Raw genomic sequence first — 22103 nt, 5'->3', positions numbered from 1 at the left:
TTGTGGAGAAGTTGGCCCTTTAAAATGCATAGTGAATGCAGGGTGTTAACTCATAACTCTCCTGTCAATTCCCGATTTAGTGAATCAACCCCAGAAAGCTGGCCCTAGGATATTACTTTCTTGAAGATTGTTCACATGACAATGAAAGACAATACTATCCCTGAACCACAAATGAAATAGAAGAGAACTACGCATTTCTGTTATATTATGTGAAGGGGTACGAGAAAACAAGAATTGCCAGACTATACCAATACATTAGGTAAAGAGGGCCCTGCTTGTACTCTGTATCCTGACCAGTTGTGATTACTGTACACTGTGCTTCCATTGAACGTGGTATTTTAACTGAACCACCTATTCTTGTGTACTAGAACAACCAAATCTGGCTGCGCTGGTCTGATACAACCCATGTATTTATTTTTATCTTATTTTATGTTCATGGTGGGCAATGACAGAACCCACAAACTTGCCTTTATCTGTTCTAGATCCTATTCACTGGACTATGCTCCGCTCACTGCTTGTCGGACCGTTGATGTATGGCACCTTTAAACAGAAACCTAAGCGTGTATATATAAATGTACTTATGTTCTGTATCCTTGATGACAAATGTGCATCTATGAACGTGATAACCCTTGACCTCACTACCAGCAGTACCTGCTTCTGTGGCCAAGAACACAAGGAATGGTATAAACACACTGAATGTTATCTCTGTACATGAGGCAGACTGAAGGCGAGTAACTCCTGCAGAGATCTCAGACTTAGAATATCCTGGTATTATTTCAACATCAAAGGACATGAAATATTTTCATATTTTACCACGTAGCATATGTTAGTACAGCAAGCTCAGGAAAATTCTGTTCCCTCTAATATTTATAACCACCCATCCTGTGTTTATTTATAGGGGTTTAACCCCTTCCCCGTCTGAAAGAATTAGTGCAGCTTGTCATGTGGCTGACATTTTTTTTTTTAACACAAAATGTTTGTCGTAAGCCATTATTTTTTTTATAAAGGCAATTCGTAAAATATTTAATCGATAAGAAAACAGCACTTAAAATGAAAACACGCTACATGCAAAAAATGGTACATGACGTTTACAAAATAATAAACAAGCACACAACTTCCTCTTTATGTGTTCCGTAGATAACATGAGATGGTGAATTACCTAGTTTGATTATTAACACAGTGGAAATATTTTACTGGTGATTTACACAGTATGTGGGCTATGGCAAACCAATATATAGCAAATAACCATGACCCATTGTATTAGTTTACTTGATTGGTAATTGTATAAATAACAGGTGCTTGTTGTTGTAATCACCACTTAGCAAGCAACACCTTCTCTCTTCACAATACAGTCTTTCGCAAAGCAGCAACCACCTTGTCCATCTAAAGGATCTCTTGCCAGATTTCCCATTTGGCATTTCAGACAATTTCCTAGAGCACCATGGTTTTTAGAGGTGGGCAAAATCATGGGGACTTGTGCCCGGGGTCAGGGTGACCAGTTCAGCCATGTTTTCCAGGACACACATATTTTACATATTGCTGACCAGCCCAGACAAAGTGCTGCCCTGCAGTATGGGAGGATGTATATAACTTATTCATTGGTTCCCTTCAATGAGTCTATACATTCTGCATACTGCAAGGCAGCACTTTACCTGTGCTGGTCATCAACATGAAAAACTTATAAGTGTCCTGGCGGATTTGGTAACCCTAGTCAGGGCTGTCTGTGGACTTAATCCCACAAGGTTGGTTCTGGTGGGTTACCAGGCGGTGGCAAGAGGGCAGGGTGGCAGTCACTCTGATGTTTCTAATTTCTCTTCTCTGAGAATTGCAGTACGGATTCCATGCTTTGACCATTGTCTTAGGTGACACTGACAATGCTTCATAACTATAATTACCCTCTCACCCACCAGCTTGTGTTTATAAAAATGTGATAGCCAACGTGATATATTAGTCACATTTGCCATGCTGATTTCCCTGTATAAGTAATTCCGTAACAGGCAGGAAAATGAGTCAGACTCTGAGTACCCGCCAAAGGAATGATCCACATTCCAGTCTAATCCACCTGTCGCTCATGCATTTTTACTGGGGTACAGGCAGAGGAACTAGCACTTCTACTAAAGTGAAAATATAAAAGGGTTACAGAACGGATAAAATATTGATTACAACCTATGGATATATCTCTAAACACAAATCTCACACAGGCAGCACTATGTTCGCAAATATGAAAACACTGACATTAATATTGACATTAATATGCCGGCGACCAATAGAGCCGCTGTTACAGACTTTTAACTCCTGTGCCAAAGCTATTGGCCTGGGAGGAACAGGAATTTGATAACCTTTTTTACATGAACGGATGCTTATACAGAGTTTCTTTATTGTATTTGTGAAAATACTCTCTATGCAGAGACTTTGCTGCCATAACAATATGGAAGCGCAGTGTATGGCATTCCTCCCAAGTGTCCTTCTTTTGGTCTCAAATCCCCATATCCCTCTTATCTCCCCTAATACCCCTTTTTTCTATTATCCCAAAATGTTTGGTGGGTATGAGTGTATCATAGTGTTCTACAGCCCTAAAAGTTACAATAATATGTATAGAAATTAAATTTTGTAAATTAAAACCCTTGCTCATAAATAGAGGTCACAAAAAAAATATTGCTAAAGCCTTGCATCCTAGCCACACACCTTGATGGTCCACTTCACTGGTCCAGGTCTTCAGCTATCCCATACCAAAAAAATCCCCAATGGTGCTGAAACAGATGAAAGGAGGCCACTTTTTTTCTGAATAAAAGGGTTCTGGCCAAAGCATTGGCTCCATAGAGTTATATTTTTTGGCTATGAACTATGCTTTTTTTCATTAGATCCCAGTCTTGTAACAGCCTTAAGTAGAACTTAGTGTTCTAAATCATCAAATGCGTGTTTCGTCTTCATTTAGAATGCGTATCAGAAAATCTTAAAACGTTTGGGACCCTATAAATTATCCAACCCTGGAAGAACCTGGGAAAGTAGGGTACGTACCCAATGTCAGATGAGCCTCCTGCCGGCGACAAATAGAGCCGCTGTTACAGACTTTTAACTCCTGTGCCAAAGCTATTGGCCTGGGAGGAACAGGAATTTGAGTCCCCCCATGGCAAACTTTCTACAACTTGTTTAAGCATTGTGATAAGTTTGTATTAATTCCCTTTATTTTGTTAAGGCTGTCGGAGGACCTTCACTATCTTTGTTGACCTCAGAAGGTTGCTGAATTAACCCTTCCACTAATGATTGCCACATTTCTGTCATTGTCTTGCAGTGTCCGGTCGCAAAGCCAGAAACCTTTAAGCCATGGGCTCTAACGGTGTGATACAGAAACACGAGCCTCTGGTTAATCGGCTACCACCGTACTGAGATAACAACATATCAATCTTGAATTAAAATGCTGTTTATTATTTTTTAATAAACATTGTATATTGTCTTAAAAATAAATGGCACTGAAAAATCCACTTTAAATACAACAATGATATTTATGGTTGTGCTTCATGAATGTATTGTGGTTGGAAGGGAAAGCTGCTTGGGGCGGGGGATGCGGCCCTTTTATTTCAAATGCTAAAGGTTTATCTTTTTTAACTTCTCTGAGAATGGTCAGGGTGTAAATAGGAAAATAAGTAAAATGATCATGAGAAAGGAGAACAGAAATAACAAAATGCCTGACACACCTTTTGCTCACACAGAACACAGAAATCAGCTTCGTCCGGTGTCACGACAGTAAAATTGTATCTCACACCAACATATACCATATTGGCCTGATCATAGGCCGCACCTTATTATAGGCCGCACCCTTAAAGTTTGGTGCTATTTTAAAGAATTTTTTTTTAAAGAAAAATACACATTAGTAAATAGTAAAACAGTATTTTATCTAATTAACAGGAATACATGTATTTAAACATTTTTGGTATCTATTATGCAGTTAGTCAGCATATGTTATATACAAACAGAAATATTTGGATATGCCACTGTGCTCCCCAGACTTGGATCCTAACCCTGCTGCTTGCCTGCAGTGGGGCTAAAGAAAAAAGAAAAAACAAAACACCTGCCCGACACCCAGAACTGCATGTCCCGGGCTTTGGGCGATAGGAATTGCGAATCCCTGTGCTAAACCCTGATTACAGGGGAAAAAAGCGGCCTATAATTGGGCCAATATGGTATATTAAATATTATAGTGATTTAACTTAAAAAAATAGAAAAATGTTGTGAGCCATAAATATCTGGTCTTCAGATGATGCTCAGTGGGGTCCTAAACGGTATCATTACAGAACATCGAAGACTTGTGTTAGAATGTAACCTTCTATTATGTACATTTTGCATAAAACAAGCTACAGTGCAACCAGGGCAAAACCCACCATAATAAAAAAAAAGACTTATTATTATTATTTATTATCTTTTATTTATATAGCCCCAACATTGCACCCACTTTGCACCTCCATAAATTGCACCTGCACCCATGTTGCACCTAAAGGACTTTTTTCATTAATGTAATATTATAAATATGTGCAGGAATATTTCTCTGTTAAACACGTTATACAAACATACATATTCCCCGGCTGCTGCTGCTTTAAGGTGATGTGTTCAGTTACTTTGTTACATGTTAATTGCTGAGAGAATGAGTTTTACAGCTCATGATATTAGAGATTCAAGGATTTAAAGAAACATGTATTTCCCCCACTACCGTTGTCCTTTAACCCCTTAAGGACAATGGGCGGTCCCTAAACCCATTGAAAACAATGCATTTTGAGCCCGTACATGTACGGGCTTTGTCATTAAGGGGTTAAGGTCAACCTCTATGTGTTTATTTCTTGTTTCCATGTCAAGCAGGAAGTCTAATGTAAATTCAACAAACATTGACACCCTGGTCATTTATATGATAGATACAAATTTGCCCCATCAATAAATTAAAAGAAATCCACCAGAGTATTTACATCCATAAAGCAGTAAAGCAGAAGCGTCCTCATTGTGACCTCACATTGTGAGGCAGTGAATAGTGACATCACTACCACTGTAAAGCAGGAGATTGATTGGGAGGATATAGAGAGCCGCCTTTCAACTCCTCCGTACCAGCCATCAATACCAAATCTCCGCTTGCAGGAGATTCCGTTAGTTTTGGACACCACAGAGGACTCTTCATCTTACATGTCCTCTTCATGTGACATGTCCTCTGCATCTTGCACGTCCTCCTTATCAGGCAGCCGGAGTCTTTCTGGCTTTTCCTTTGTCACTCCAGACTGGATGACCTGAAGGATGGACGGAGCTCTGGCCATGTGTATCAAGATCGGTTGTTTCCAAGTAACATAAAATAATAATAAATTTGAGAAACACCTACATTTTGTGTTATTGCTTCCTTCATGTTGTATAACTACAGGTACCATTGTTTACAGCTCACTCCTACATGGCCATGGTCTCACAATACATATTCTGCGTTTATGACATCGTGTGTCGTAATTTATGGAGACAGGAACGTCCCAAATAAAACTGCATTTTAAGCAATCCACTTTATATGGCCCCAATATTACTTATAATCATGTGATAATTATACCCTATAAATCTTCATTTCTAAAGGTTTCTGTTTTTCATAATAAGCAAATTATGGATTTTGAAATAACATCCACAACTTGATGTTCAACTGTTACCACTGTAGTTCTTTGATTCCTTAGCATGATTTTTATAACTTTCAAGTACTAATCTGTCACATCCTTCCTCATTAGCACCTCCTATTTCCAGTGCTGAGACCAGTATCATTGGGCCCTCCAATGGACTCCACACCCCTCCTATATGTATACATTTGACTATGGATGTGTTAATGCCATTATCCTCACAGATGTGCCAGCCAGTAACAATGTACTATTAACATTATTACATCACAACCTTTTCCCGTATCACATTAGACCAATAGCTTGCAATCGCCAAGCCGAATTAACATGGCTCATCATTAGCAGTTAGCCTTAATCTCTACCCACATGTAGTGTATAAAACAGACATATTAAGGGCTGAGCTTTAGCAAGAATTTTGATTCAGTGGCCTATTGATAGTGATCTATGTACATGTGGAAACATTTAAAAGAAAGATGTTTTTAGTTTAAATTTAATTGTAATTGGATTTGAAAGAGGGACTGTATCTTTACTACCATTCAAAAGTTTGGGGTCACCCAGCTGTTTTCATAGAATTTTTAAAATTTCTGCTGTAACATAATTGCAAAAGGGTTTCTAATGATCAATTAGCCTTTAAAACTTTAACTTGGATCCGCAAACACAATGTGTCATTTTAACACAGGAGTGATGAGCAATAGAGTCGCTTATACGGACCTTTAACTCCTATCGCCGAAGTTTGGCCTGGTGAGGTTCCAGGAGTTAAAGGTCCGTAAGAGTGACTCTAGTGGTCATTGGCAGGGGCCTCCTGTATCATCAATCAATGAAGGGCAGCTGCCAGGATTCACTCTGAGTGAGCGCTTACGTGCAAGTCCGCAGACTGCAGGACCGCAGACAAGCTTTTGCATCCAAAAAGCATTTTTTGGGGCCAGGGGCGGATCCTGTATGTGGCAGCCCCCCCCCCCAAAAAAATAATGTTGGCATAATGTCAGAGCCGGCCGAGGATCACCAGGGAGGCCGTGCAGACGTCTATGCGCCTCGACGCCCGCCTAACGCGCTATATGAGGAAACTCTGTTCCTGCCCACGTTCCTGCTCCCCCTGCACGGTTAAAGAGTTTCTTCCTACAGTAAACTGTGGGCCTGCGTTAGGCAGCTGTCAGGCCCCCAGGCACCCCCCTGATGAGTGGCACCCGGGATGGACCGCCCCCCATTAGGTACACTACTGAATATAGCTCCCATTTTAATTAATTTTTTTCATTATTGTACTTCAAATTTAATGGGCTATGTAGGAAAAACATACATGACACATTTGTCCAAAATGCAATAATCCAGTGAAAATTGGTACATTGGCATCTGCTGATGCTGTGTTCCCACACTCCTTTAGTAAAATGTGAATGGTTGCGCTCCAAATCATGTAAGATAAGGAAAAGAAAGGAGGCTAGAAACCGTTAGGAAGAGATAAGGTGTTATGGGAAATAAGGGAACACCGCAGTGAATTTTTCTTCAATGACTAAGACCGTGACTCATAATCTCTCATTCACACAACGGACAGTTTTTAATGTCTTGGAGCAAAGCGATTGAGATTAAAGGGAGAGTTCCACGTGTGGAACAAATGTTGCCCTGAAGAAGAAATAACCTAGTGCCACATGCTCTAGAGTACTTCTGTCAAGAATGGCTTCCTATACGCACCATTAAATATGCAAAGCTTGGGCATGCACCCGTGTGAGAACCTTGTCCCTGTGCGGTATCTGTCTGATTAGATAGGTTATGAAAAATATATGGAAGCCCCTGCAGCTGTTTGATGTTGTAGTTAGTGATTGATAGACATTTACAGTAGATAGGGTGTCTGTTTCTTATCACTTTTTTAAGTCCATTCTTAACATTAAGAGATGAAAGTCACCAGATTCAGTTTATCTCCCTTAAGCGGTAGAGCATAAACATTTTATCTGGTAAATTGGATCATATTCACCAACTTGTTTACCGTGGATCCAGCCCAATACTTTTGTATGTAGTCCCTCTAAAAGGCAGCGCATATACTGTATAAAGAAGTTAGTTTGGTGGGTGGTTTGTGAGAGCCTCATGACCAGGCTTGCTACTTTGCCTGAAAGTTGCCCATGGAACCCATGGTGCCTTTTAGGCTATTTAAAGTGTATTGTTTTTAGTAGTCAAAGTGATCAGGGACGGTGAAAGCTATGCTGTAATTAAAAAAATATATATACATATATGAGACCTGGACATTTCTGCAATGCCTAGATTTTGGTTGTGTCACATCATGGAATTTCCAAAGTATATCAAACAAAAGACTGCAGTCCGCAAAAACATACAATCATTAAAATGATGAAGCACAAGAGCAGTGGTGTGGAAATGTGGAATGAGACAGCTTTCACTGGGGTGCCCAATTATACAGCTCAAACACCATCAGCACATCCAAGCCAGAAACAGAAACATAACCAGGAAGACTCAGACTGAAAATATTGGGCCACAAACATTAGTGCAGACACACAACAAAGATGTGTATGATGGTTGATGTTAAATTATACACTGAATAAACTGTTTGGGGGTAAAAATGTCACAGCCAGGCTGTTTGAGGGCACTGACAAGCTATATTAGGGCAAAGATGGCACTGATAAGCTGTTTGGGGGCAATGGGGCGCTTATGGACAAGTTGCTTGGTTCTGGTGGTTTGCTATTTTTTCTTAGTCACTCAAGTAGCTTAAATGTGAGGGAACACAGTTGTGTGATTTTATTTCTTCTTAGCATGGGGCCAATAATCTTCAAAAGTTAAAATGGAAAAGAAGGGATTAAATCAAAACATTGTTAGTTTCCCATAAACACCAAACTTTCTTCTACTGTATGCTAATCCTTGAGCTCAGCTGTGCTAGTTTTCGTTAAGTGGCCTCTGTTAAATCCATATTTTTTTCTATAATGTCCCGAACAAAGGATCTAGGTGATATAGCTCACCCAACTCTCTTCTTAAAAAATTAAAAGTGCAATATTAATCGTATAGTTATAAGGTGTGTAAAGGAATCTGCAACAAATTGAGAATAAATTCATCTTCTGAAAATAACAGCAAGTTAATTTCCCTTCATACCGTATTGTGGCTCAAGAATTCTGTTAATGCCAAGTAAAGACATTTTGATTTATCGCTGTGTGACCCCATTAGCCTTTAAATTAAGGCTGCTATGCTCAAGTATATGAAAAATACTAAAGGGTATAAAATGTTGCAACATAATAAAACAAACCAGGCGCTGGATGTGTTTAAGATCACTACAGACTACCATAAAAGAACCTATTATCGACAAATCGACATATATATAAGAAAAAGGGGACCCTGCTGAGGAGAAGGGATGTAGAAAAAACATAAGGCATAGAGTAAGAGATTTTAAAAGGGAAACGTTCACCTATTTTGTGATACGGTTGATTAGTCAGTAGAGTGTGGAGTGTTGGTTGGTTGGTAGGTAAGTGTTAAGTGAAGCAGAGAGCTAGAAGTCATAGCTAAAGACTTTCCATGGGTAACTATTTCTTGATTGCCTCTCTGTGCATTGGCTGCTCTATCTTCTTTCTTCACATCGCTCCAGCATCGCCTCGTCTAACTTTGGACCAAATAAATCAGCGATATCCTCCCCTGACTTCAGACACTTTTTGTGTGAAGGTGCGTGTCGGCCAAGAATACGTACATGCAACATTAATGTAGTCTTCCGGGTCACAAGAAGAATGCCTACTTCAAAGCATATTATGTTGACAACGTTTAATGTTATTGTTCATTGTCCTCCCATTGTAATATCGCAGTGGCTCTAGAAATAAAGCAGAGGCAGCTAGGGGGAAGGGATAAATGAGAAGCCTCATCTAACTGAAGAGAAGCTTCTCAGCCTTTTATTTACATGAGTACCTGTGAGAGAGGGATAGCCTTTGGCTATAATGCAGAGGGCCATCAGCGCACTTACCACATGTATATGTGCTTATTTTCATCACATTGAAAGCGCCACAGAGGAGCCAAGCCCCCAAAGTGTGGGGAGCCAGCCCTCCCTAAAACCACTTGGATCCCTCACCTCCCCCCCCCCCCCAACAGTGATGGCGAGAGCACAGTTAACCTCAGACTTCAAAAGCAAAAGTGGCTATGATCACACGGCCACCTGCGGGAGGGAAAGCTTGGTCCATTGGCCTCATGAGTACAGGAAGCCTGAGGTACTGTAATTAGTTCCCGCTGGGGTACTCCCTGTGCGGGAGATACGAACCTTACTGGTGAAGTACCCACTCCACCAGTAAGGTTAGTACGCACACCTTTTGCACCTCATGGTGGTGAGGATTTTTTTTGAAGTACCAGCCATAGGCTGGGGTCAGAAATGGGACTCCTATTTCTCAGACCACCTTTTGTGTTTTTTGCGCACATGTACATCTTATATTGTTTGCAAACTGAGAAACGCCACACTGAAGCTGGGTTCTCTGACTTTTTGGAAGGGGCAGGGTGTTGTGCCTTATGGCCACTAAACTCCCTAACACACGTCAGTCTTCCACCATCTGGGCCTACAAAATGAACAGAGACAAGCTCAGTGATGTACAAGGACCCTCGCAAGGGAGGCAAAGGAGCACCCGACATCCCTACCATGCGGAGAGCCTTCTTTGTACAGAATGGCGTGCGCAGGACTCTGACATAGTGAAAGGCTTTGCTGGAAACGCCATGTCTTGCTTCTCCTCAACCGGACTACGCCCTGGTTCTACATGGACATTGGCAAATTTACAGAAGGGAGTTAAAAGGGATCGGTTGTAGTTTATTTCATTTATAATTTGCCTTAAACTCAGCATAATAATTATACAATTGTGGACTAGCACAGATTACAACACAGATTATTTATGACATTTAATTCTATGTAGGATCTTATTTCATAGAAGAAAAAAAAATGCATGTTTCCATCTACACAATATTAAACTATTTGGGCAAAATAGACTCAAATATACATTTAAAAGTACAATTTTGCACACAGCTAATTTAGGCAGCTACATTTACACCCCTGAAACCAACAGATAAACACGTTTCACATTGTTAATTTATACAGCACCAGATTGATCAACGGGAGAGAGACGTTTAAATTGGACAGAATCCATCCCTCTCGCTACACTTTTTTTTTTTCAAAAAACTTTGAAAACCTAAGATATGTAAACAGTGCGGCTGTAGCCGTCAGAGCAAATTTATTCTAGCTCAGCGGCAGGTGTCTGCCACTCTCCACTGGAGCCCACCGCGAGACGTCCAGTGGAATGAAAAGGCATTCCAGTCAGCTAAGCAGCCGGCGCGTGTGCCAGCAGCGCACAGATTAGTGGTACACAGGTTCAAGTACAAGCCATTTTACCGCGTTACGCAAACACAAAACAATTAACCTACACCAGGGAAATAGCGGTTGCCTTAACAAACTCAGCATTGTAATTCCACAACTGTGGATTAGCAGATTACAACTATGTGTTATTTATGATTTTTTTCATTCTATGTAGGATCTTATTTGATAGAAAGGGGGGAAAAAGCAGGCAAACCCCCCCCTGTTTTAAAAGCCAGCAGGCAGTGTGCTGCCAAATGCAGGGTCTGGGAGTTATTCATGCAGTTTAATTAGTTTGTTTTTGATCTACAACCTCTCCGTACAATTCCAAGGCAGGGGTTGTCACTGGAATCGCAGACCTTAAAGCATTTGCCCATCGAGCCTGGTAATGAGTGGAAAAACTACTCATTCTAGGCGACGACCTAGAGACAAATGAGAAAGGCAAGTGTAGTTCTCCTTGAATACATTCATTTTAACTCAAAACAAGCATGTTCCCCCTCGTAAGACGCGGCCTTAGAGGCAGTAGTAGTAGTAGTAGTATGTACGTCGGAAGTTTACTAGAACAGTGAATATTTTAAGGTACTAAAAAGGAAAGGATACCAGTCTTCACAATTCATGCTTTAATATGCAAGTAATACAACAAAGACAAAAATCCAAACATTTCATTTTTATTTACATTTTTGAAAATTCAGTAAAGAGTAAGGTTACATTTTATTGATTACATTCTAAAAACCACATGAATAATTTAACCGACATAAAAAGGGACGTGTTAAAAATATACAGATAAAAAGCGTTCATTTACAAATAGCAACAGTTCGTACAGCAGCCTCAGAGTCCTTAAGCAACGCACAGGGAACTGGAACGAGAGAACACAGAAGATCAGGCAGTGACCTGTGACATTTTACTGGTAAATGGCAAAAAACAAAACAAAAAAAAAAAAAAGACATATTGACCCTTCCAGCTTGACCTTTGCTCCAGTCATTGTATTCAACTCATTCCATTCTATGTTAGGACTTTACTGTCTGTGTAGGAACTACACAAAGATGGAGAGTTACTGCTGACCGATATTTTGGCAAAAAAATATGACATTTAATCAGGTTTTATTTTAAGCTTTTGCAAAAATTTTGCCTTTTTTTTCCCCGCAAAAGAAAAACAAACAGCAGGGGTCAGATTAGTCAATCACAACCCTTGCATTCTTTTACATACCTTATGATAGCAGAGAGATAAGGGCATCCAGAAATTTGCTGCGATCCTCTGTCCTTAATTCTATAACTAAATAGAGGAAATAAAGCATTAAATCTAGCATAAATCTATGCTTTTGTTACAGGGAATGTTTTTGGGCACATGAGCAGAGTATTGAGGAGGAGGAGGAGGAGGTTGAATATAATAGTCATTATTGGGAGATTAGGGCAGTTTCTCAGTCTTCTGGCTCCTGTAAGAGTCTGAAAAGCACAATGTTTTTCTTTCCCTCCTTCATAAGCACAACATGGGAACAGACGGCTTGTAAAATTCCAGCCTCTTGAAATCTATCCAGAATAACAGAAGTCGAAGTGAGCAGAGTATACAACGTGTAACCAAAGCCGGAGAGCTACCGCTGAATTATTGGGAATTTATACCTACAGAGGATATATTATGGTACATTTTATTAACCCCTTCACGGACGGGGGGGGTATGTTTGTTAAACGATTCCCCTTTGCCATATTTGATGAACCCTCACTAATCACTTGTTTAAAAAACCCTATACTAAAATAAGACAAGTCACTGTTGCTTAAACATTTTTCTATACTATAGGTGTTACAAATGAACGATAACCCAGTTTGTGTTTAGCATCATCTTCCAATTAGACATATCACCTACATAGTTTTTCCAGGCTCAAGAGGGCCACATCCATCCTTCGCATATTTAATTTTATTTGCTTAAGGGTTTTTTTTTTATATATATATTTTTATAGGAAGGCCAAGTGGTACATTTAAAATTATAATATATAATTATACATTTCATTTTTTTTGCATTGTTCCCATTGTAGTATGCCTCAAGATCCCTTTGGGACCTCTCATACACTTGATGCCACGGTGGCATCACTGTGTTCCCAATACAATTTTTTTTTTTTTCACTCAACCTTTGGAAGGGGGAGAAAAACTTTGCGCTGATCAGGCAGATCAGCAAATGGGGCTCCATAGCCCTGCATTTCTGATCTCAGTGTGTGTGATCAGCCAGCAGGGAGCAATCAAATCCCTGCAGGGCCTAGAAAGACTGCAGAGTCTCTTCTCCTTGAGTGAACTTCTGTGGGTGTCAGTAACACCTACCAGAAAGGGTATAGCAGTTTCTATCACATGCTGCAACAGGGAGATGTCCTTGCAACAAAGTCAGGATGTTCCAGCGAGCAAAGGGTTAATAGTGCTTCAGCAGATTCCATAGCATGGCAATGGGGGTAAAATGATCAATACCACTTGACAATTTTAGACATCTATTAGGAGGATGAGGGGGAATGAGAAAGGCGAGAGACTGCTAAAAATGAACATGGTGTACTAACCCCTCAAATACATTAAAATTCATCTAATCAAGCAGTTGTTACACTGTAAGGAGTTATATTTTTTCACAATAGTTATGTGTAGAGGTTTCTGAAATATCAGTATTGCAGCAGAGGGTTGTGTGAGTCACTTACTAGACATGTCGAACTGATTGTGGAGAGTACGAGAATTGGTGCTTTCTGCAGCTTTTTCGAATGCCCTGCCAAAGAAACTACACCACAAAGAAAGACCTGATCATCATGAGTAATCAACGATAAAAACGAGTAATTATGCATAGCAAGCAGCTGTGAAATACTTGCTATTTTGATAGGCGGTGATATACACAATGGATATATTGCATGTTTTCACAGATGTTCACATAACTTTGGCCTGCTAGACAGAAGGTAATGGCTAGCTTAAAGCAGTTGAAAAACCAAATTGTGTGAATTTAGGCCAGAATTTAGAGCTACACGTATCCAGCGGGGAAACACCACTCACTTTTTTTTGTCTGACGTTTCTGCTTCTGGTGGTATGCCCACCACGATCGCGGTTCCCATATCAACATCCAGAGGGGCAGCCAGCACCAGGGGGAGAATTTTACAGCGCTTGTTTCTTGTCTTTAAGAAAGTAAATGAATTAGCAGAAAAACTGTCACCTAATTATAAATATACACCTACAAAGCTATTACTGGCATCTGTCCCACTTTAAGGACAGCTTTCCTAGACCACACATCCAAACTACTGAAATACAAATTGCCTAAACAGTTTTCTTCCCTCTAACAACACAGTTACTCCCCACAACACGTCCCTGAGAAAATTCACTAAAATTACTACGCTTTCTCTGATCTCTCTGCAACTGCTGCCCACTCCCTTAAGGATTTTATTGGATGTTACAGTAGTTTTATTGTGGGTAGGGTAATACTCACAGAGGACACAAAGGATTTCAACAAGTATTTACAGAGAAGGCAGAGGGACAATGGTTTAGAGAACATCTTGACATCGGGAGTACCCTAAAAACAGAGACAAGGTTACTACAATATACAACAGCACCACCCACTGTTTGTTTCTAATACTGAAATGTGGGAAATAGTCTTTTCAAGATTTTTTTTTTTTTTTTAAATTCATGTCAAACACAATTTCATTTTAAATTACTAAAGCTTTGAGCAAAACAAACGTGCTCTGGGGGAACACTTCCATCCACCCTAATGAAATATATATATATACACATACATACACACACACGAAAATAAAAGGCACAGCAAATATGCAGGGCAAGGAAATATACATACCTCCATGAGATAGCAATACAGGAAAGGGCCCTGTGATAAAATGAGATTAGTGCAAACGCAGCTTGCTACAATCTGCTGAACAGCTTGGAGCATCTTCTTTGCCAGACCCAGGCCAAGATGGAGTTTTTCCAGATTGCTTCTGTGGAGTGACATTTATACTTTATACATACATATATACATATATATATATACATATATATATATATACATATATATATACATACATATATACATATATATATATATATATATATATATATATATAGTAGAATGTTTGAGTTTATAATGTTTATTGGAGGTTTATGACAGATTACTAAATAATGGAAGCCTACACAGAATGTCTTATCTTTCATGACATTAAAGAAAATAATTCATTAGATTAGGGAGATTATGATTTATGCATTTTTTTTCTCTGGTCTGTGGGCACAAGAATGGGTACCAGACCCATGCAAGGTTTTCTTCTAAAGTACTGCCCCTAATACCATGTAATGGTATCCATCTAGGGGCAAGAATCACTTGGCCCTTAATCCTTAGTGACAAATGGATACATATGTACCTCTGCTACAATTGTACACAACAAGGCAGACAAACATGTCCTTAAATATAAAGGGGGTGAGATTGTAGTGTTTCACCCACACACTTTGTGGAGCATAGGCTTACACGGAATGCCTGTAAATACTGTCAAAGAAAAAAAAACTGTCCCTTTAAAATTCTAAATCAGGAGGTACCAGTACTGCTGAATATGATTCATAAATCAAACAAATCTAGTTACCTGGACAGACTATCTAAAGCCTGAATAAAATTGTCTCTTCCTTGTTCGTCTCTCTCTGTATTTTCTAGGAGAGACATTACAGCCAACACAACGTCTGAGGCCAGGAACTTGTTCTTGAATCCAAACTGCACACTAAACGTTTGCACCCTTATATCCTTAATCCTGTTCAGAGAAAAACAACTTAAATATCCTGGAAAAAAAAGTAGCCCACTTAAGAATTAGGACAACAATTGGATAATAAATCTGTAATTGTCATGGCACCATAAACAATTACTTCTTTAGTGACCCTGCTAAATATTCACCACAACTGAGAACACCAGGTTTAGTTACCCAAACTTGTTTGCCGATTCTTCTATCATTTCCCGAAGATTTTCTTTTAACGATATGTCCATGGAGTTAAATTTTTGTTTCACTTGCTTCAGAGGTAACCTGTAATGATCACATAAAACACAAGTAATTTTGTTTCTTTTATGCATTTTAATATAGTTAGCATTTATAGACATGTCAAGGAGGAACCTGTCAAGTTATGGATTGTGAACAGTTTGCTTATTGTCCTTCACATCAGAAAACAGTAGGTATCGCAGGGGACAAAAGGAAACATGTAATGCTTACCCCATGTCAGCTAGAAATTCTTGAAGTTTTTTTTGACCTTGCACAGACCAAAGTTTTAGACTGGAGGATGTATAACAGGAGTTGCAGATGCTTTCATATAACGACCAATGCTGATACAAGAAGAGGCGCAAACTGGCATAACACTGTTAAGGAAGTAAGCTTTGGAAGGAAGGAGATTTTTTTTTTTTTTTTTTAATTTCTATAACATTTAGCATAAAATCTAAGGATTTTTTTTCTAGCAATCTAACCTTTTGTCCTACCTCATATAAGAGTGGATGAAGTCTAAAACATTATACATCATATATCTAATTGTGGGAAGATTTGTTTTTAAACAAATGTTAAGCTGCCCCTTTTCATCGTTCCAATCCTCAGTCAAGCCATAGGATACTCATATTCAAAGGCTATCCTCATGCAGTCAATGGAGAGCGAGTTTTCTTCATCTTCATTGCGGTGGTTATGTCGGGAGACATGACGCTGTAAAGTCCCCACATCGGTTACATATTTCATTCTACATAAAATAAGAACATATGTCAACAGGATACATTTGGGAATTTAATATACAAGAAATACTTAGTCTACTGCATATCAGGTATACAGTTTGTATACAGTTTGGTGGAGAGACTCTACTGGGGTCTCCGATAGCTCACCCTGCTCTGATAGATATCTATCTACATATCTAACACACACGGGAACACTGCTGAACATACTGTATATTGAGTCATCGTTCAGCAGTGGTAAATACTATGCAGAGAGGAAAAAAAACAAACATTTTAGTATAGTTTTTTCCCCCACAAAATTATGTTATATGTTTTATAAAGACTACATTAGTTCTTCATATGACAATTTACACACTTACTGTGTGATTCGGTCTTGAACCCACTGGTCAGTCAGCCCTATGATTGCCCACCTGCAGGAAAAAGAGAGGAGAGTCAAGAAAAGTTGTCCTATGCAAATAAAAGCCATATTCCTAATACAGTACTAGGAAAACACGAGAAACAAGCATGGTGATAACCATTTCCATTTGCTATTTTGGCAATGGGGTCCAGCTTTTCATAAAACACAGATTATCCTAAAGCAATCAGTCCTTGATTTTAGAGTCATGGCATCTTTATTGCCAATCCCATGCATGTTTTAGCCTTCACCTCTTCTAATGGGATGCTGTTCCATGTATCTACCCTGCTCTTAGTAAAGTATAACTTCATTACATTACTGAAACTAGAGGATCAGATGTTTAGATGTAATTTTATTAATCAACAGAATAGACACACTAGATCAGAGCTGGGCTATGCTGCAAGCAGCTTTTGGTCAGAAGTATAATTATATTATATATAAACCTACATACTTGACAGAAATACAGATCATTGAATAATAAAAAGGGGCAACTTTGCACCTACCACAACATGTCATTTGAATCTTTAGACATTATCCAAGCCAGTTCAAACATTACTATGGCGGACTGTAAGAAAGGGAGAAGGGAAACAACTTCGTATAAAGACAGGACTGCTTGAATATGAGCAATCAAAAGAAAGACTATATAGTACTTACAGATGTCCCATGGTATTCATACTGTTCATAGTCAAAAAGTATTTCTCGCCTACAAGAAGATCAGATTTTTTTTTCAGGAATACAATTATTGATACCATGTGCAACCATTTGTTTTTCAAGAGTGCAGGAAAACTAGATAGGTCCCTTCTTTATTTCAATGCCATGGTGTATTTCAAGCAGTTGTACTTTAGATTTATTCTCGTTCAATTTTATTTTTCATTTCAGGCAAATGAACTCCTTATTAATCACCCAGATTTCCCCCAGGTAAACTGCTTTGCGGCCGCTCGTGGACCCTCCATGCTCTCTCACTAGCTGTATAAAGGGTCAGGAATTAGAAGCGTATATAGCATTACCTGCGTGCCTCCCACTCCCTTCTCTGACGGCGCTTATCTATCCTCCTTTCCACTGCACCCTAAATGGAAAAAAGGTAAACACAGTTAATAAAAAAGAAAATAATGCAAGCTGAGGGTACGTCAATGACTACGGCCACAGAGAAGATAAAGACAGAGAGACTTTTAGTCTTATAAAAATGCATCACATCATAATGCACCGTTATTAAAAAAGAATGTATTGTGTACCACCCAATCGAAGCTTCATATATAACAATGAAGATGGACATTAACCTAAACATAAGAGTCACACTGCCGTTAGGTAGGCAATAAGTTTGTTGTTTCAATATTATTTTCATAGCTGCCTTTGGCATTACTCAATTTTTAGCCAAGCTAGAAACCTGACCCATCTTGGATTATTAACATTTCCTTACTTAGGTCCTGAGTGAATATGCAAAATAATTGCATCCAGTTGTGCAAATTCATTCACAAAGTAAGTTTTTAGGATCGTAGCCAGTGCTCTACTCGAATGTTCCTTTTATGCTTAAAGCAAACTATTGTTTTCACTAAACTGTACAGCCGATACAGTTAAAAGGGATCCTAATGCCAAAGCACATACACAGGGTTAAAACAGGGTAAGGAAAATACGCAAACAAGTCTGTAATTAAGTAAAAAACAAATACAATGTCGTACAAACTAATAGCCGCCTGACGTTTACCTCATCAAAGCGCCTTCTCTTTCCAGATGGCTCAGATCCATCGCTTTCATTCCCAGAATCCTCTCCCTCTTCATCGTCATCATCACGGAAGATGTCATCATAGTTCGGGATCTCAAGATCATCATCCTGCTTGATCAGCAGCTTGATCTTTAAAATACGAATGTTGAAATGTATTTGTCGATATATAGTGCCATCATATTCTGCAGCGCTATGCAATGGACAAAACCACATAAGGCTCTTGACTTGGTAAGAAGGGCCTTGCTCAAACAAGCTTACAATGTAGGAGGAGGTGAGGGTATATTACACAAGTGGTGTAAGTGTAAATGTATAAAGGTAGTCAGGGCACACAAGACTATCCCAGCATAAATACTGATTAAATTAATTAGAGGAGTGCATCTTGGAAAACAGGCAGGTGGGACAAGTGGAGTTCTCTTGCCTGTTAATATGCTTCACAGAAGTGGGTCTTTTTTTGAAGGGTTGGAGACAAGGGAAAGCAAATATTTTGGAGTAGGGCATTCCAAAGAATATAGTCACCCTGACATCTTATATATGCACATGAAAGGTAGTTATTTAAACAGATAAGTGAGGAAACTGCACTTAAGAGCTTAATAGGCAACTACAGACAGCCAGTTGAGATTAAAAAGAGGGGAGAAGTAATAGATTGATGGGTAAGGAAGATAAAATACATTATGAATGTTGTGGCCAGTTTTAAGAGGGCAAGGCATGTATGGGGGCGACACGCTAAGACAGTTGCAGGAGATGAGTGCATGAACAAGAGCCTTAGTTGCATTTTGTTTTAGGAAGGGGTAAATGTTGACAATGATTTTAAGATGCAGAGAGCACTTTTTTTATTAAAGAGATTGAATATTAAGATTGAATGAGAGATAGGAGTCAATGGTGGCACCCATAGTGTGTGGAATGGGGAGAAGATTGTGCTACTAACAGTGAGGGAGGCTGCAGAAGGAATATTAACGTTTAATGGAGGAAAGAGTTTAGATGCAAGTATATCCCCACCTCCTTTATCGTACCTGGCTATCATTGTAAACATTCACCACATCAATTGGCCTGTGAGTGTCACATATGTAGAAGACTGTCTCTTCTTGTGGCTGTAAGGTTTCCAGTAGATCAATGTTTGCACCGCAGTTTATAAGTACAAAATATCGAAACTACAAGACAAAAGAAACAGGATTGGAATTGCTGAACAAAAACAAATTATACATATCAATTTTCAAAAATCGCTGTGATAGAGTAATCGAGGCCTATTCCTATATACTCCTACATGGAGGTAAATGTGCACAGCCAAGTAGCTATTCTATTATGACCACAAGCCCCTCTTTCCAAGGCACCCATAAGCAGTTAGCTTCCACCAAAGGGGGTGACTAATTTCAGTACCCCCAAAACCACACATCTCTAGCCATTTTTTTTCTTTTCTAAACCATGTGGGTTTAATTGAGATTACGCTTTTTCGTGTTTGATGTACCCACATAAATTATACATCTTTTTGTGCAATTTTATTATTTCTAAAGCCCTGATTACAGACATGTCACTTTTTTTTATTAATGTTCTGGAGGACCACATCTATCCCTTACACAGTATTTTGGTTTTAAAAAAAAAAACGTAGCACTTTTAACAGTTTCCATTTGTAGGAGAATGGAGAAGCCCTCTCTTCCCTGCACTGATCAGCAAACAAGTGTTCATTGACTTGCATTGCTGATCGTAAGTCATCAGGTATCCAGAGCCTAGACAGACCCTGCTGGATATATCCTCTCCTCCACTGACCTTCTGGTGGATGTCAGCAGCATCCAATTAATTCATGTATGTTACTTCAACCATCATATGCAGTTTAATGCATTTGATAGCTACATGGCCCCTTTAAATCTTCACAGAGTCCCTTTTGTAAATGCCTGAGGTGATTCCACACAGTTTCCCCATCTGTTTACCATGCAGAAGATGCGGTCGGCCTTTACTCTCCACCAGTGCTGGCTTGATGAATGCTGCAGATGGGGGTCTATTCAGCACCCCCACGTGCTGGAAGAGTACCTATTTCTCATAGAGGGCTGCAAGTTCTTGCATTTTTTTTTTCCTTTTTAAAATACACATTAACCCCTTGACAACAACTGACATACCAGCCACATCCCGTTGATGACAATTGACATGCCTGGCACGTCATGAAATTAAACTGGTTTATAAAGCAAATATCACTCCCAAATGGTGTTGCTCATTGTCAATGGAAAGTGTGAAAATTACTAGCATTTGAAATACCCTATTTTCCATACATATGGCTTGATGGGGTTAAATTGCGCACGATGCGCTTAGACAACCTCCCGTGCCGGCACCCCCCTCCCGTGCCGCCCCCCCCCCCCCCGTGGGAAGTGCTGGCAGGGGAGGCTGTCTGAGCGTATCGGGGAGTAGGATGCAGGTCCCCTGCACCGCTGCGGGGGATCTGTATCCTAACCCCGCTGCCTGCCCGGCGCCAGACCCCGAATATAGGCCGCACCCCCACTTTAAAGACTTAAAGTGGGGGAAAAAATGCGGCCTATATTCAAACCAATACGGTATCTATTCAGAAGGAATTCAACATCAACATACTGAAAAAAAAGTTCTCTTACCTGTTCTTTATGCTCAAGGAATACGGTGTCAAGCTCCTGCCAGCCAGACACTGGGACCAAAGTGTACTGCACATGATCACACTGAAATAAGGCCTGTAAGAAAGGGTAAACATTGGTTTGTAGCGGTCATTACAACTGCAACCCGCCGGAGAGTTCATTTATAATCCCCGGGGGCGTCATGCAGCTTCTGTCATAGACAAGTTAGACGCCCTTTAAACATTTTAGAAAGCACTTCACATAAGCTGGTGTTACCTGCAGTATTTTGCACGCGCATAGAGCATCGACATCTGGGGCAACAAGAAGAAGAACGCGCTAAAACAAAACAAAAAAAAGGGGACAATACGTCATTCTAGAGACTGTCTAGTAACGAAACCATTCCTAACACCCCGTCGTTCACCCGGTACATGTAATCCTTACCTGAGTCACAATAACGTCGTAAAATTCCTTCCTTAGGTCACTAACAAACATCTTCCTCGGCTGGCAGCTGTCCTCGAAATTGGCGCTAAACTACTGCCAGCAGCTGTCCAATCAAGAAGTTCGCTCCTCCCTACCACAAGTCTACACACTCATTCGTAACACTTCCAATCTGACACAATCATTGGTTAGAATGTAACCAATACATGTTTTTTCCCGCCTCCAGGCTTCCAGAGGACACATTGGTCAGCTGATACCGTGTTGGTTGTCGGGATTTGTAGTCAGAACGTCGCCTGGTTCTCGGCTTCACAGTGTCTAACACAGCCACTTCCGGGAGGTGAGAGTGACTCTACAGTATCCGCTGGGACCCAAACATTGTCGGC

At 39.8% G+C, this 22103-nt stretch overlaps 1 protein-coding gene across 1 annotated transcript; it reads right to left on the bottom strand.

Moving 5' to 3' along the window:
• Positions 1-11575: 11575 nt before the first annotated feature.
• On the bottom strand, positions 11576-21837 carry CDC45 (cell division cycle 45). Its single transcript, XM_053471055.1, has 19 exons — positions 21724-21837; positions 21559-21618; positions 21307-21399; positions 19726-19863; positions 18698-18844; positions 18004-18062; positions 17651-17699; positions 17500-17561; positions 16962-17012; positions 16494-16613; positions 16106-16237; positions 15824-15922; positions 15494-15655; positions 14722-14860; positions 14359-14442; positions 13932-14050; positions 13589-13665; positions 12130-12195; positions 11576-11779 (listed from the first exon to the last, which is right to left on the bottom strand). Exons 1-18 carry the CDS (start codon positions 21772-21774, stop codon positions 12131-12133), a joined length of 1707 nt encoding a protein of 568 aa, XP_053327030.1. The 5' UTR covers positions 21775-21837; the 3' UTR covers positions 11576-11779; position 12130.
• Positions 21838-22103: the final 266 nt, after the last annotated feature.

Source organism: Spea bombifrons, chromosome 1, assembly GCF_027358695.1.
Source record: "Spea bombifrons isolate aSpeBom1 chromosome 1, aSpeBom1.2.pri, whole genome shotgun sequence".
In the NCBI taxonomy this organism is placed as follows: Eukaryota; Metazoa; Chordata; class Amphibia; order Anura; family Pelobatidae; genus Spea; species Spea bombifrons.
Note: the sequence above shows the minus strand (reverse complement) of the source record. Positions and strands in the feature narration are given on the sequence as shown.

Bases quoted from the DNA above. Each gene is read 5' to 3' on its own strand.
- CDC45 (XM_053471055.1), bottom strand. From the start codon at position 21,774: ATGTTTGTTAGTGACCTAAGGAAGGAATTTTACGACGTTATTGTGACT. The intron at 21,619-21,723 runs GTAAGGATTACA...GTTTTGTTTTAG, and splicing joins ACGACGTTATTGTGACTCAG to CGCGTTCTTCTTCTTGTTGC. The intron at 14,051-14,358 runs GTGAGTATTACC...ACTTTCTTAAAG, and splicing joins TGAAATCCTTTGTGTCCTCT to ACAAGAAACAAGCGCTGTAA.